The sequence below is a fragment of the Amblyomma americanum genome, chromosome 8 (assembly GCF_052857255.1).
Source record: "Amblyomma americanum isolate KBUSLIRL-KWMA chromosome 8, ASM5285725v1, whole genome shotgun sequence".
Taxonomy (NCBI): domain Eukaryota; kingdom Metazoa; phylum Arthropoda; class Arachnida; order Ixodida; family Ixodidae; genus Amblyomma; species Amblyomma americanum.
The window spans coordinates 89545838-89562806 of record NC_135504.1 but is presented as its reverse complement, the minus strand read 5'-3'; the positions used below and the strand labels follow the sequence as shown (position 1 = coordinate 89562806).

The window sequence follows — 16969 nt, the reverse complement described above, 5'->3', positions numbered from 1 at the left end:
TGAAATTACTTCCTGTACATTCACTGGCTGTAGAAATATTGATTTTGCATTCCGCATGCTGATATATTGACATGCATTTGAGGAGCTTCCTGGCATACTAATATTTGTAAAAAAATTATTGAAAGCATCAGCCAGTTCCGCCTCGTACAAAACTTTGCCATCAATCATTAGTTTATAGATGCAGGTACGTTGGTCATTGCGACGCAATAGCATGTTTAATTTGTCCCAGAGCAATTCACTCGGCACACACATCTAAAACAACACAAGCAAAGACACAGCAAAATCTTCGCATGTTGACACGCCTCAATTTGCTGCTCCTTTTTATTCGATATAGCGAAAAGATGCTGTGCCATGCTCTGCTTCATATTCATGCAAGTCGAGGTTTCATGTTTGTGATAGCAGCACAAATTACAACAATGTCTGTTGCATGCCGCAGCATAGTGATGGACAGTCGGTCCCTGAGAATGTGGAACACTTCAATGCGGCCAATGGCTCGCTCCACATGAATACGCACTCTAGAGATGTGCCGGGCATCTTCCACTTTCTTAGCTGAAAGTTGCCTTTTGCCTCTTGTCAAGGCTGGCACTTCTAACCTGGCACCTCGATGGGCAACATCTTCTCTGATTAAAAACCCTCTGTCAGCCAAAACAATGTCTCCTTCCTGAAGTTTGTCCAAGAAGCCCGACTTCAATATGATCTCCTTGTCTGATGCCCGCCTTCCCCAGCATTTCGTGACAAAGCTAATAGCACCGCATGGCGTGATGCTGACCATGAATTTGATAGTATTGGAACTTTTATAATGGGAATAGGTTTTAGACCTAGCAGAATACCCTAATGGTTTTTGAATTCGTACTTCGGTGCAGTCAATTATGGCCATGCATGTCGGATACTTCCTGCGCACCATCATGGGCATTGTTCTGCATGCGTCCTCCCGTGAAGGCCAAATAATGAAACGCTTCAGTTCAGAAGTTATGATTGGTATGTTCTTTACCATTATCCTTGCCACTGTTGTTTCTGAGAGCCCGAAACGATGACTGATGTCAATGTTCAGCAGCGCAAGCCTTAGTTTCATTAGCACAACTAGAACAGCATCTGCTACAGTGCAGCGATTTGGAATATAAAGAGCCACATTTTTAAAAAGTGAAACAAAAAAGAGGAAAAGCGCTTTGCTTGGCAGTCCTGTGTACACACTCACACACTGCTCCGTGATACAGTTTGCAGAGAAGCGTCCCTGCTGCACATTCTGCTCTGCTTCTGCAGCCCTCTCTTTGGAATAATGCAGTGCTTTTTTTTAGGACATCAATATCTCGCTCCTGCTTTTTGTTTTCTTTTTCAAGAGTAGCAGCTCTTCTTTCCAAAGCTTGATATGCTGGCTCTGAAACAAGAGCATTGGCTATAAATGATGCGCGCCACACGTAACTGCAAAACACTTACTGCAAATGTAGCATGGTACTGCTACGAGCAGCTCGTCACCCATGCTTGATGTAGCAGATGGCATCTCTTCATCCCTCCATGATGCATGTGCAGCTGCGAGGCCTGCATATGAATGAGCTGAGTGGTTCATTGAGATACTCGTGTTTTTACTTTCTTACCTTCAGCAGCGGCATGCTGTGAATAAGTAGCTCCCATGTCAAGCTGAGAGGTCTCAGCCTGAGAATCTGAAATAATGTAACTAGCATGACGCATACAATAATAAAAGATGACCTGCTGTGTTAATAAAGTGCTGTCTTAATTAGAACTGAACCACAACCAGCTCACCAACATCACTGATGGCTTCGTCAGCTTCCATAACTTGATCATCTGATGAGGGTGCTGACAAAATAAAATGAAATGCAAAAGCATCAGCAAGTGTACGAAGCTTGAGTGCTAAAGATTGCAACCGGGGAAAAGGCAGTAAAAATACATGATACATTTAAGTTCAGGCTTATAATCTACTTACAAGTGTTCAGTGGTTCCTGCACTTCTCGAGCGAGGGCTCGGGCCTTGGCGCGCTGCAGGCGGGCAGCTGCTGCAGTCCTTTTGTTCTTCTTGTGCGCGAATATTGTCGGCACATAATCGGGGTGGTGAGGATCGTCTGATGGCTCTCCTGTGTACCAAGGATGAAATTACATTCTGCGCTTTTAGAGTGCGTTATACAGTTACGAGCTGTACCCGCCGCGAACGCTCGGTGGTTAAGGCGCTCGGCTACTTAGCTGTGAATAGACTTCATGCACGTGGTAAAGAAAAAATTGGATGGGATCGAGCAAATGGTTATCAGTTAACACGTGCACTCTCTTCATGAAACCAAGGAAAGCAGTTCGGGGTGTACACGGCTAAACTTGTTAGCGATCCCTTTGGTACGGGTTAAAATTGCTAGATTAGCCGCGGCAACAAAACCATCGCCGAGTGCAACTTTGTTCGTTCGCGCAGCCGCTGACTACGCATATCTACAGTTGTGTATGTGACACAGCTTGTTCTAGCAATTGTTTGCACAGGTTAACACATCCTAAGCCTGCGACAACAAATAAAATGCCTTCGCATCACACAAATGCTTTTGTCTGCGTGCACGTATGTACGTACGTACTACATTCGGAATCGCACCCTACATACAAACACAGCGCTAGATGCACTTACATGTCGCGAAGAAAGTCAAATTAGAGTTAATGGTGACTCTTGCGCAGGCACATCACAGTGATGTAAAGTTGCATCAGCTTCAGCTTACCTGTGACGAAGTGTTTTCCGCATATTCGATGAGCCGACATCGGTATCCATCCTTCGCGCTTCCCCGCGGCCACCCACTGCTTACGGCGACTTTCTTGGACTGGAAACCTGTGGAAGCTTACTGAACTTCCCTTTATGTGTCTTTCAGTGCACGCCACGGCAACACAGCTAGTCGCCATGGTGATTTTGTTTTTTTCCGAGCACCCCGAACCATACACTAACTGCGGTAGGCAAGGGAGTGAGGCGTTGTTTTGCCTACCACGCGAAAGTCACTATCGACGGCAGCGCCACCGCATCTTCGTGACGTCGCAGAGTGAAGGAGGTCCATACGTATCTTCCAGGAAGGAAGTAACGATTGCTGCAGAGAAAATATTATCGACAAAAATAGCTATAATCTTCCTCTTCATCTTAAAATAATCAGATCATACTCTTCACGTTGAAAACCAGGCGCTTCCGTGCATCACGAGAGTCGTTTGTCCGAACTTACGTTACCATTTCGTGGTGATTGGCCGGTAGGGGTGTCGTAGCATGCCTGTGCCCGCACTTCTTCAAGCTGTGCCGAGCTGAGATGTTGGCCACCACAGAGTGTGCGGATTCCCACGGACACTGAAAGGCCGCAAACTGCTTTCCGCAGGTACAAGATGCTAGTGAGGCGTGCCCCCTTCAAGTCACCGACGATTGAAAAGACTTTGGCCAGAATCAAGAGGAACGAATTCGAGATTCCCCCGACTGTGTCCCCCGCGGCGAGCGCCCTCATCCGGTGGATTCTACAACCGGAGCCTACTATGCGGCCGAACATCGGAGCCATCATGCACCACGAGTTCATGACAAGAGGTAGGCTTCAACTTGCAACTCTGCAGCTGTGTGACTGTGTGCTGTACTGCTTCAATCTTTTTTTTTCTTTTGAACGCAAGAGCGCTATATCTGACGTTCGGAGAAAAAGGCGTGCTCGTTGCCACGTCTAATTCGTTACTGTTCGGCAGATGTCGTGACGTCAGACCATAGTCAAGCAATGAGAGTAACTCATGAAGTCGGACACGGGTTTGGAGGGGTGTCAACTGCGCAGCACTCAGAACGTGTGGACAGTTTCTTCTGCTCTGTGGTTGGCGCGTCGAGTCACGTGACAGAGTGCAATCACATGGCTGTGGAGGCAGAGGAGCAGGAAAGCAGCACTTCCTAAGAAAAAGGCTCCGAGATAAATGCATGCGTACAGAATTGGTTCTTGTAGAATTGCGAAGGAGGGTAAATTGGGGGCAAGAAACTTGCTCTACATAGTCCAGGCAATGCTGACGTCAGCGCAAATTCCTCCGGTAGTGTGCGTCGGAAATCCAACTGGTGCACAGTAGTGTTGTCATGGCAACGGAATGCTGCTGAAATAACTTTATGCCCGAGAACGACTCGAACCCGCGCTGGCGCTAAGAAAGCAGCTTCGTTCCCCGGTGGCTCAGACAATTCAGCCACCGACATTAACTTGTCACGCTGCGTGGATGTCCATAATTTGTTTTGTTTGTTTGTTTTTTACATCAAGGCTCCTTCAGTCACCAGGTGTGCTGTAGTAGCTGAAACCGAAAGCAAAGGAACTTTCCTACACTTATGGAAGAGACCTTTAGCGTTGTCATGTCCTTATTCTCAATGGTTGGTCAGGAACTCCAAATCTTTTCAATGCGACAGCGTTAAGGTGGCTGTTCGGAGGAAAACCCAGCGTACTAGTTGGTGTCGGCCGATTCTCATCACCCTGCTAGTGCGAAAATCTCTGGAGTCAGTGGCAGATGAAAGAGAACAGTCCAGTTCCTACAGCTCCATGGTCAATGGATAGTCGCTTCTGCATTGAAGCGCCGCTCCCGGCATTGTCTCACATAGAGGGTTATGAGAATCGACCTACTCCACTGGTTGGAAGAGGGTCCTTTGACGGTAAAAAGCCGCTGTTTTGTTCACTTTTATTCAACTATAGGAGGTCCATAGGCATGGGTCAAGGTCCAGAGGGGGATAGTCGGTGAAGGTGGAGAATCGGCCGACGCCATGGGCTGGAACGGAGCTCCTTTGAGGGTCATTTGCCACTTCGGTCTTGAGGTGTATGCGACTATGGCGCATCTGATGAATCAGCACCAATGAGTCGCTTCTTTGTGGGCACAGGTTTAATGAGTAAACTGAATTCCTCCCCAGCTTTCTTGTTTCTGTGTACGTGCGGAGGCTCTCACGTGCTTATGCCTCGGGCACCTGACTCTACGTCTTAGTGTAACATTACGCACCGATCATTCTTTACTCTTGTGTAAGCGAATTCGCAAGAACAGGAAATTATTTTGCTCACTCCACTAGTTCGTGTCAAAACGAAACATTGTGGCTTCCTACGCGCCATTGTCAGAGCTACAAATTTCTGTTTTCCCGCTTAAGCCCTAATCCGAGGGGTACCCGCCCCGAGCAAAATCCTCCGTTCCCTGTTGCCTTTTCTGTTCCCTGCTGGCCTAGCGCGAGCGCTGCGTCTCTCGGCCGTGCCCGCTCATCGTTGTCTTCCACGTAGCACGAATTGTGCTTTCGCACTGCCTGGAATGTATTCAATATTCTCTGCAGCTTTTCCTTTTGCTTTAGCAGAAACGTGGTTGCTCGATCGCGGCTACATGGAAGCCACTCATAGTGGATAAAATACTGTTGATATGAAAATTTCTGCGATAATAAGAAAGTTTGTTGCAGGCTGATGCAGCAATTTTTATTCACTGAACAAAATTTTACGGCTTTGAATCGCAAGAACAAAATGTTCGCAAAAAACTGAGTCCTTCTTCTATGTCCGTGATATAGTTCACGTTGGGAAAAACTGCTGTGCATATTAGCGGCACGCAGAACTAATAATGTCCACGAAGGCAGAACGTATGCCTCTAACCGTTGGAAACAAAAAAGCGAAATACATTCTGAGTGGCAACATCAAAAAACGGCTTTTGCACGGGTTAACGTTAATTACATAACTAAGCCTCAGTGCAGACGGCCTGCATATATTGAATGTTACTATTTGTAAGACGCGCCGCGCCGTTACTGGAATCTCGCGATGTGTTCAACATAGATTCCTGATACAGGCGGATTTTAAACGGTTTAGAATGGGGCCAGCTGAGTTGCATATCAGAAAAAGTTTCGTGAATTCTACTACGACTCGTTTTACATCGATGTGGCATTTCAGGCACGTGTGCAACTTCTTTGCACTTGGCCCTGTAGAACAGAACTCATTGTTGAGAAGCATCAGCTATTTGGTCGCGTGGAAGACTGTTCTACAAGCGCACATATTCCTAAGCTTTCTTTATTTTTGCTTATACTCGTACCTGTTGCTTACGTCGTTCTCTTCTTTGAGTGCGAGCACCAACTTGCGGATCGCGACAGGTCCTCGACATCTTTTTCCCAGAAGTGCTAATCACCCCGCCTAGTTTTTGGCATTGATATCTCCACACAACCCCTGAATGCTTTTCGCCCTCTCCTTCCAGGGCTGCTTCCTCTACACCTGCCTGCCTCACATGGAGGCACTCGGTACCGCCCAGGACTCAACCGAGCGGAGACCCGCGTCGGAGGAAAACGAAGGTTCAGCTGAATCGGACTGCGTCTCCCATTGAAAAGGCACACACGGGAACGGCTGCACTTACTTAGTGCTTGAACATCTCTAGATTTTTCTTTCTCTGCTTTTGTTACTGTCATTGTAACCGCTGTTTTAGTTGCACAACCCACGATTTAGGAAGCTTTTGTTTTCATTCAATCCTTAAGGCATTTTTTGTTGACATGCACTGTAAATTCTTTGTCATTGGAGCACATGTACAGATCATATTTCTGACAATGCCTGTGTCGTTGCTGCCAATGCTGCGATTGGACTCCAAATCCTACAGCAGTGAATCAGTTCTCATCTTTGCGACGGCTGTAATGCGATTTTAAATTTTAACAGTAAACTTTTGAATAAACATTCAATTATTCCCTGTTTGGTGTATCCATTTGCACTCACTGCAGCTGTTGGAAGATAAATCTTTGTCGTTTCACACAGAGAAAAAATTCAGGGGGCACTTTGTTGACCTAAAGTGCGGTGATGCGAAAACCTTTAGGGCGGAATTGCTGCTTGTATCACTGATGTGTGGATAAGATCTTAAGTACTTGCGCTTGTCCGCATTCTGAGAGTCCATCGAAGCGAGGGCTAGGAGAGAGGTTGCGTGGCACCCGGCTCGGTCGGCAGCCGCGAGGCGTCTGGCGAGGACGCAGCGCTTGAGCTTGTGGCGCCACCTCGCGCATGCGCAATGAAATACCAATGTCGCAACATGGCCCCTGAGATTACCCTCATGCGGAAGCGCGCGGGTGATCTCGGAGGCCATGGGCGCAAGAGTAACGGACGGACGCAACATGAGCCATTAAAGGTTTTCGCCTTACAAATGATAGAAGGCAGATATTTTCAACAACACCAACTGCGGAATTTCGATTCGAAACTTTGTTTTCTCACGTGGCCACTTCGTGGAGGTTGGCAGAAGGTAGCGCCAATTATGAGCAGTACAGACAGCTTCCGGTGGTGTCCTTTAAGTTTTTGCTAACTTGTTTTTAGTTATTTTTAATCCTGCAGGCCCCTTAACTAGGCCCTACAGCTAGTAGGTACACAATTTCTACACTCAGCCCCAAGCTACATCGGGAGAAGCGTAAAACTCAAGCACACGGCGGGAAGAAGAGATACCTGATCAGAGTTGAGTTACAATTAAGCAGTGAGGCCATGGTGGAGCGGGTTAAATATATACTCAACACAGACTCAATGCAAGAAAAATTATAAGACGAGTAGTAACAATAACAACAATACAAAGATTTTTAAAATTTATACACACGTAGTTCTATTTTCCTTGGTAGTTCTCACGTGACATCTGGGGCGAGGTCATTGGGCGCAGAGTCCAGATTGCGCACTCTACGCCCAGATCACGTAGAAATATAACCGGATGAGAAAAATGACCATGTTTTCGCCATGCTTGTTGTTCCATATATTGTGCAAATATGGGGGCAGCCTTCCGCCCCACACTCCCACTCCGCGGATGCAGCGTTCCCACTGTTAACCGCGGAGGAATTCGTGCTCGAGGGAACAAAGGAAGGGACGACAAAGCGTGAATACTGATATTCTGTTTATTACAGTTGCATTTAATACACAGACCGGGCCAGCCAGCTACGGCGCCCACCGCACGTTAAAGATCCCCATGTGGTCGAAATTATTCCGGAGCCCTCCACTCACGTAGTGGTTGATGATTTTAGCTGTAGGTTTATTGCTCCTTAATTCAACTGGTATTAGGCAGCAATCCACATGAATAAACAACTGAAAGTTAATGTGAGGATGTCAGAGGCAGACACAATGTTAACCGATCGCGTTAAGGAGCTCGTGTCGCAGAAAAGCCGGTGTCGTCGGCCGTGAGCGAAAAATCTCTCCTCCTCCTCTTCGCAATGTTCGCCACTGCGTAACAGATAGCGCGCGACAGTGCGCAAGGACAGGAAGGGACGCCGGTCACATATTTCGGTTGACAACCCGGACCGCGCCGCAAGAGAAAAAAAATGAAATCAAAATTGTTTTTAAGGAAAGGAAGTGAGGCCTGTATCACGTCTCTCTTTGGGCGCATGATCCGCGTCGTTATGAAAGGAAAATGAAATGAAAATTGGTTTTTAAGCAAAGGAAGCGCGGCTGCGTTTTTATGGAGGAAAAACGCTTAGGCGCCCGTGTGCTGTGCGATGTCAGTGCACGTTAAAGATCCCCAGGTGGTCGAAATTATTCCGGAGCCCTCCATTACGGCACCTCTTCTTCCTTTCTTCTTTCACTCCCTCCTTTATCCCTTCCCTTACGGCGTGGTTCAGGTGTGCAACGATATATGAGACAGATACTGCGCCATTTCCTTTCCCCCAAAACCAATTATTATTAGGGAAAAGAAATGACGCCCCTGACATATCTCCAGTTTGGGCGCATTGGGGCTCTGCGGGCACGCCGATCTCACGCGGTGAGCGGCGAAAAACGCAGCGCACATCCAAAGCGCGTTCCCCACGAAGCTTGCGCTTTTTTTTTTCGCCGCTCACCACGTGATATCTGCGTGCCTGCAGGGCCCCAATGCGCCCAAACTGGAGATATGTCAGGGGCGTCATTTCCTTTGCGAAAAACGCAGCGCACATCCAAAACGCGTTCACCACGAAGCTTGCTGATCCGGAGTTCCCGGGTTCGAACCCGACCGCGGCGGCTGCGTTTTTATGGAGGCAAAACGCTAAGGCGCCCGTGTGCTGTGCGATGTCAGTGCACGTTAAAGATCCCCAGGTGGTCGAAATTATTCCGGAGCCCTCCACTACGGCACCTCTTTATTCCTTTCTTCTTTCACTCCCTCCTTTATCCCTTCCCTTACGGCGCGGTTCAGGTGTCCAAAGATATATGAGACAGATACTGTGCCATTTCCTTTCCCCCTAAAAACCAATTATATAAGCTTGCGCCCCGTTCGTTCGGCGCGGAAGCTATGCTGCCGTTCGTGGCATCGGGTTTGTCGAGAACTATGTGCCGGCGAACTACGACTGCAACTTGAACTCCGCACGTTTCGGCAAGGCTCCTGGCAGCGGTATTACGTGCTTTGCACTCTGCGCTTACGATGCACAACTAAAAAAAAGCGCTTGAAGGAAAGGAGGCAGAGAAAATCAAAATCGAGTCCGCTTGCGTACATCTTCAGGCGCAGTACCGTAAAGGCCGAACCACACGACAACGTTCCTTCGCTGCAGCATCAGCGTTTATTCTACCTTCAATGTCGCTTCAGGCCGCAGGAGTGGGCGATCAAACACACGAGCGCGTACGAACTGGTTGTCCAGACGGGCGTTAGGAGTGTTTTGTTTCGTTTACTGTTGTTATGCTCCGCTCGCGCACGAGTTGCTTTGTCCTCCTCGAGCGCACAAATGTGCTTGCGCTACAATGCATGTTTCTTATGTCTGTAAATAAGTGTCAACAGAAGGAAATACATAAATCTAGAAATGTAAATGGCTATAAACACAGAGTTGTAATGTTTATAGCAGCAGACACATGCAAACTATTGTATATGCTAATGCTGTAAAGAGTTGTAAATATATTTAAATAAATTCACGTGAACGTCCCCTTTTTTCTACAAAGAAGCTTAAAATTTCCCACACTTCGCACAAAACTGAAAGCAGCAGCCGTACTTGCCTTAATTAACTGGTGCCATTTTAGTGCTGCTGCGAGGACACATACAGTCAGTGTCGCGGACCACACCAGTTATCCGCAGAAAACAATTTTCTTTAATCTTGGTACCACGAAACAAACTTAACTTACAACACTCTATTCGTCTGGCATGGAACGGCATCCTCAAGTGATAGGCGGAGCGAACGCCTGAGTCAACCTCTGCAAACGGCGAGCTAAGCTGCTGCTCCAGCCGATTTTTTTTTTTTTTTGGAAAAAGCGCTGCGCCGCGGATGAATCCAGAGCGACGCAAGAAGGGGCACAAAGCAGGAATCTGAGAGACGCGTGGTGTAGGTCTTTAGTATAGGAGTTTAACAGATAACGCCAGCCCCGTGCTACCGTTGACAAGCATGATGCAAGCAGTCCGACCATTTGGGTAGCGCCGCAGCGCGGTGACTAACTGAAGTGAGGCGTACCAGCGGCTCCCATTGCGAAGCGGGCGATACGGCTGGCATTATAAATATAGAGGAGGCGCTGGCAGACATTATTTTGGTGATCTTGACTGTGCACTCACATCGCACAGCATGCCGGCACCTTTTGCGTTCAGATAATTATCGAAACGCGGCCGCCACGTGATGTGTCTCCTCGACCCTGCCGCCACTTCCACCTCCAAATTCGTCGTCTGTGTGCTGGCATTCTCCCTCATTCAGCTGCACCTCGTCCTCCATGTCGGCACCATCCCCTTGTTCACGCCACGCACATCCATTGTGTGGCACGAACCAACTCCTTGTGGCCACAACTTATGCTCAGCTGGACGATGGACTTACTCGACGGTTCAGTGACACTGACTGGTGTGTTCTTAGAGCGTGTACTTTTTTTTCATTTCTCTGAAAATGCAAAGTGTAGATTGCTTCCTTTGGCTTTGAGATAGTCACCTTGGTTTTGTTAGATACCTTTAGCATAGAGCTAGCGCACGCGCTGCACGCCCTAGGAAGCTACATGGGCCAACGTTTTCATCAACCGCGTGCAAGCATGCCGCGTCGGGACCAACCACCGTGTAGGTACTGAGGGGCGGAACTCGCGCTTTGCTAAAGCTAAAAGTACACTCGCGCTCTGCTAAAAGTACTTATGCACTTCCCTGCCCACCTAGACTGAAACTATGTGGTGAATCATACAAACATATTTCTGCACTTCTGGTGTCCGCCACAGCAGGAGGCAGTTTAATTTCGTTATAGGGGGTGAGGAAACCACGAGTGCACTGAGGGACTTATTCGGCCAAGATGACCGCTTGGGGTTAGGCAGTGAAGAGCTCCGTGCGAGGATTGCGGTCTAATTGGAGAGTGCACAGTCTGTCCGCGTAACGAATATCGTGGTTAAAAATAAACAATCCAAGGAAAAAGCTACGATGTCTTGGGTGGACCCTTTTATGCCTCTTTAAATTCCTGATTCCGCTCCATCTAAATTCGGTAAGGTTGCTTTGGGTACCAGGTCACATGGGCTTTCACTTAAATGAGGTTGCAGATTCCTCAGCAAGAGCCTCTCTCTGCGGCCCAATTGTTGCTGTCCTGCCAACGTGTGCATATACAGCTGCGGTGAGGTTTCGCAGCTACACAATATTTCAGGAATTTGCTGCCTCGGCTCTTCCATCATCTCCCGAATATCAGCATCTTCTGCATCCTTGGAGTAGCAAAGACTGGCGCTCACGCAGACCAGAGGTCTCTTTCACGCGCTTGCGTTGCCGGGTTCCCCTTCTAAATTTCTACCTTCATAGATCTGGCCTGGCGGCTTCCCCACTGTGCCCTTTTTGTTCCGAACCTGAGACAATAGATCACTTCCTGCTGTTCTGCCGCCGCTTCTCTCATTTGAGGAAGCGTCTTTTGCAAATTCCATTTCATCAACTGGGCTTGCCTGTGTCCTCCGCGGTTGTTCTTTCCACTGGCACTTATTTGCTTGGACGAAGCGACAGGAGTGTGCGCTCTGCTGTGCAAAATTTTCTTCAAGAAACGCAGCGCCTCCCATTCTAATTTCTTCTTCCCGCTCTCAGTCAGTACGACATTGAAACATTACAGGCATTTTATACTAATATGCACATAGGTCAAAGATAATCTTCTGAGGATAGCTACTTGAACAAACATATGAAATGTCTGCTGTCCATACCGTTCGTACAAGCAGGCTGCTCGCGAATGTCCGGACGAGCCATTTTTAACTTTCGATTTCTTGTACGCCCTCTCCATTGTTTTCCATTTATTTTCCACCTGCAGTGGTGTCAGGTGGCAGCCAAATTCACGGTTGATTTGGTCTGTAAGCTTTTCCCACATGGCCTTTTTTGTCCTGAGAAAAGATTTTTCCAAGCGTTAGTACCTTACTGTTAAGTTTTTGCATAAGGATAGCACCAGATACAGCATGTTCCAAGCTTAAAGGATGTAGCATCAGTTACAGCACGTTCCAAGCTTATACCATGGACCTGTGTGCTTTTGTGTAACTTTTAATAACAATGAACAATGAAAAACAATGAATGAAGTGCTTCTAGAAGTAGATAGTAAACATATCCATTGCCAGTACGCCGAGCCATAGCTTACGGCTAAGAAAACACTGTGCGCTCTAAACTTAAGCAACAAAATCGGAAAGGTTAACGACACAATGTGCGCCAATGATGCGTTGCAGAAATCAGACATATGCGCAATCTGGCGCATAAGCACGTGTCATTGCGGCATTTCACACGCTGAGACTTACCTAAAGCCATCCTTTCTGCCAATGTTATCCTTGGCTTCCTTATATTTTGTAATCAGGAATTTTGATTTTCTGTCGTTCCACGCATCGCGTTCACCGTGGCCGGACGGTGGCGGCGAATAACATGACGGCCCTGGCGACGGCGTGGGCTGCCAGACTGGCGGCGGCGTGGTCTGCCGAAGAGGCGACGGCGCGAGCCGACTGCCATCCTCAACGACAGCCGGTACCGTCGATGGAGTTGTGTTGCGAATAGGTTCTTCCACACGAAGAACACTGATGCGAAGGCCACCTAGGAAAGTATAAAATAACTTGCAGCACGTCACAAACGGCGACATAGACCACGTGCTTAACAAATAACAGTACTCACCTTCCGTCTCATAAAGAAATCCATCATCGTTTTCCATGTGCGTGCCGTGCTCGTCAAGCACGGCGTATGCCCGTGTCTCGACGCCGTCGATCAAGACGAGCACGGCTGCGGAAACGTCTGCTACGGCCATGGCTTTACACGAAGTGCACTCGCCGAACTCGTAGTGTAGAAGTGTAGAAGAACTCGTGTAGCGCTTGGCCAAATCGAGTGCCGAAGTGCAGGTGGCGGTGGCTACACTAACAAATCGAGTACGCGAGTGTAGCACTCCCTACACTAGTGTAGAAAGTGTAGCCAAATCGAGGAGACTAACTGTGGGCAGGTGGCAGACACCTACCACATGGTTTGGGCTTGCCAGCGCTACTCAGCTCTCTCCCCCCACCCCAACCCTACCAGAAAGGAATGGGAGGCGGCCCTGCTTGGCTGATCGGACCTTCAGGCCCAAAAGGCTTTGGTCAAGAGGGCTAAGCTAGCGGCTTCGACCAATGCGGTCCCGGAATAAGGACTCCATCAATTGCGGGGCTCTTTAGAGAGCCTCACCTCTTTCTTTCAATAAAGGCGTCTCACCGCCACGACCACCTGAAGATGTTTCGGAAATGGTCAACGCTGTGTTATAAGGCATTACTATCATTACCGCTTTATTGCGAATCCGGTCTAATAATTAAATAACGATATGCTCAATTTCCGCGCCGCCTTCAGCAAAGGAGCTAGCAGTAGGCCAGGCGAGCCGCAACAGCAAAGCGGCTATAAGAAGAAATTTGCTTCTATCGCTGTCATCCCTTCCACCAGCCTCGGCATTAACCAATGATTGTCAAAAGTAGCTTATTTTTGACATTCCTCTCTCCCAGGGCATGTTATCAACGTGAACAAACAATATTAGCGCAATTTTCAGGTGCCGGCATTGCACGCTGGCAGGCCGGCCGGTCCCGAGAAGAGCACCCCTACGTCATCATGACGTTGGCGCTCTCCGCGGTGGCACTGGCTGCCGCTTCCAGACGGAGCGGGTACGCCGGACGCGGTGGATATATCTACGCGGTTTGATGCATCCGGCGCTCGCCGGACATGTGTCCCCGCCTTAAGGGTTGCCCTCACCTTACAGGTCCAAGGTGTTCGACCTACGGCTTCACAAGATTTTTAAAGGTATGCATTTTGAGTTAGAAGACCGCTTTTTGAGGCATTTTTAGGGAGACGTTTGTTTAATGGTTTACTACATCCGAATACAGATGAGAGGTGCAAACAAGCAGGCTGGTAAACTAATAATAATGGATAACTTTTGACCTATTATCGTAAGACTTTAATTACGAGAGGTGTGTAGCCCCCCGTAAGTAATATTCTTATCAGTTTTTATAATTTCGGAAGTGCCTTTACCGCCGTGCCCAGCAAGTTTCGGCTTTTTCGATGAGTTACGTGAACTCGAGGGGTTTCTTTGCCTGCAGGCTTCTCGAATATGTGTTTGTTTAGGCACAATCCCTTACAAAAAATTTTGTTGAGAAATTGTTGAAAAATCATTGGTCAATGTTGAGAAATAACGTTGGAATTTCATTGTTTTTCCGTTGAAGAAACACTGAGAATGCATTCAGAAGTCTTGAATATTGGCCACTGAAATATTGTTGGAATTCCAATGAGTACTGTTGAGTGAAAATTTTATTGTTTTATCATTAATATTTTGTTGTTTTTCTATTGATATTGTGTTGTTTTACCATTGATATTTTCTTGAGCTGTATTGAGAACTGTTACTGAAATACCGTTGGAAATTTACTGAAATTTTGTTATTAAAATTTTGCTTATATTCTATTGGGCGTTCTTTAAACCATGTACGTCCTGAAATGGGTTTGGAATGGTTATACAATCGCTTCGAAGCAATAGCACATGCATATAAATGTCCTAGTAACGACTGGAGCTCGCTAAAAAAATTGCAAATGATTTGCACTAAAGAGCCAGTTGCGGGTGTGTAGAAGGCAGTGATTATTCTTAGAAAAATCTATCTTTCTAAGAAAAAAACATTTCCACTGACTGCGCTGCCTGCATTCGGAACAACAAAACTCAACGTTTTTTGTAGATGGTGACTAATGTGCATAAGGCACATATTAGAGAAGAACAAGCAAAGTGGTGTGCGGTCAGATGCTACCTTTATTGCAGGTGGTAATAGACTATGATTAGATAGGCCTTAGGTCCCTGGCCAGGAGCGAGGACAGGCTGTTTTTAATATATGCCACATTTGTTGTAGGGTGCTAGGCACAGACGTAGCCTGCGAAAACCGACAAATGAAGACAAATACACATCAGTTCAAGAATCAAAGCAACACGGTAAAGCACTGCAAGAAATACTGCAGAAAATACAATTATGACCGCAAAATACAGCTGGTTATTCGGTTACCAATGTGAATGACTGCATAAATAAGGTTGCTGGAAAAATGCCTCAAGCAGTTATTTTTCAACTGCACATACCTCTATACTCGCAGTACTGCTTCAAACCAATGAATTAAAATGTGAGCATTAACTCTGCTGGCAATGCATCACAGACTTTACTACAACAGTGAGAACAGCAGGCCATGCAGGAGCAAGGCAATGCTGCAATGGACAGATCGTAAGTGTTTGAACAGATTGCCGCCAGGGATCGAGTTTTCTGTGACCAACTGCAAGCTTGCTGATATAACAGCTCATTCTTATGTGTGTTCCAGGAGGGAGTTGTGAACAAGCATCGTGCTAAACAATAATGATTGTGCCAACACAAAAATTTGTTTTTTTTTTTCACCAACGCATAATCCCTGCTAAGGCAGCCCTGAAACCATTAGAAAACAAAAACTCAAACAAAATTATATAACTTGAAGCAGCATATTACGTGATCAACACAGGGCAAATATGAACTTCTCGTTCTACTCTCAGCGGCACCAGTAAAGTTTGAAGAAAAAAAAAGTCCTGTTTCGATCTTGGTGTGCTGAATCACAACTGCAGAAACCTGTTTTATTGCGTTCCGCACACTGCATAGGCAGAGCACCAATACCTATCCTTTTGGATTACGTAAACTGAGTCTGGCTTCAGAAAGTGCCACTCTCCATCGACTGGAAGGCCACCCTGCTCACATTTATTTTTAAGCTGGCAAGGCCATCAACACGGACAATCTGCGTCCCATCTCTCTGACTTCCTGTGTGGACAAACTCGAGAAGATGATGATAACCGACAGGCTTTCCGAGTTCGTGCAATCCCAACACCTTTTCGCTGACACCATGTTCGGTTTACCTTACAGAGATCTGCCCAGGATGTCCTGCTACAGCTCAGTCAGGTTGTCCTCGATTTGAAGGGAGCATCCGACGACGTTACCCACAAGATCATTCTCATCCACCTGTTTCAAACTAACTGCGGCACAGTGGCTCAGTGGTTAGAGCGCTCGGCTACTGATCCGGACTTCACCGGGTTCGAACCCGACCACGGCGGGCAGCGTTTCGATGGAGGCGAAACGCTTAGGTGCCTGTGTGCTGTGCGATGTCAGTGCACGTTAAAGATCCACAGGAGGTCGAAATTAGTCCGGAGCCCTAAGACTATGGCACCTCTTTCTTCCCTTCTTCTTTCACTCCCTCCTTTATTCTTTCCCTTACGGCGCGGTTCAGGTGCATGCCGATATTTGCGATTTCCTCCGCCCCCCCCCCCCCCCAAAAAAAAAACAATTTCAATACATGCGTCAAACTTTGACCCGCAGACAATCTTACATTCGAACGCAGGATAAAGAACATAGTCCTTTTCATTTAGGACCCAGGGGTACGGCCCTGGGCGGGGTGCTCTCTTACCTGTTATTCTAACTGGGCATGTTGCACATACTGGCCCAGCTGGACGCTGTCGCAGTGTGCAGAATGCTCTGTATGCCGATGACATCACACTGTGGGCCGCGCAGGGCTCCCTCGAAGACATTGAGGCCAACCTGCAGGATGCGGCGACCATAGCGGACCGTTACGTTTGCCCTTGCGGCCACCAAAATTCTCTCTAAAAGTCTGCATTATGCCCATTTATGCACATTTCAGGCTTCAGCGCAAGCGCCCTCTC

General features: G+C 47.4%; 1 protein-coding gene across 1 annotated transcript; it reads right to left on the bottom strand.

The window, feature by feature from the left end:
* Positions 1-203: 203 nt before the first annotated feature.
* Positions 204-2741, bottom strand: LOC144102595 (uncharacterized). Its single transcript, XM_077635824.1, has 4 exons — positions 2702-2741; positions 1940-2086; positions 1435-1536; positions 204-1287 (listed from the first exon to the last, which is right to left on the bottom strand). Exons 1-4 carry the CDS (start codon positions 2739-2741, stop codon positions 368-370), a joined length of 1209 nt encoding a protein of 402 aa, XP_077491950.1. The 3' UTR covers positions 204-367.
* Between the last annotated feature and the right edge of the window lie 14228 nt (positions 2742-16969).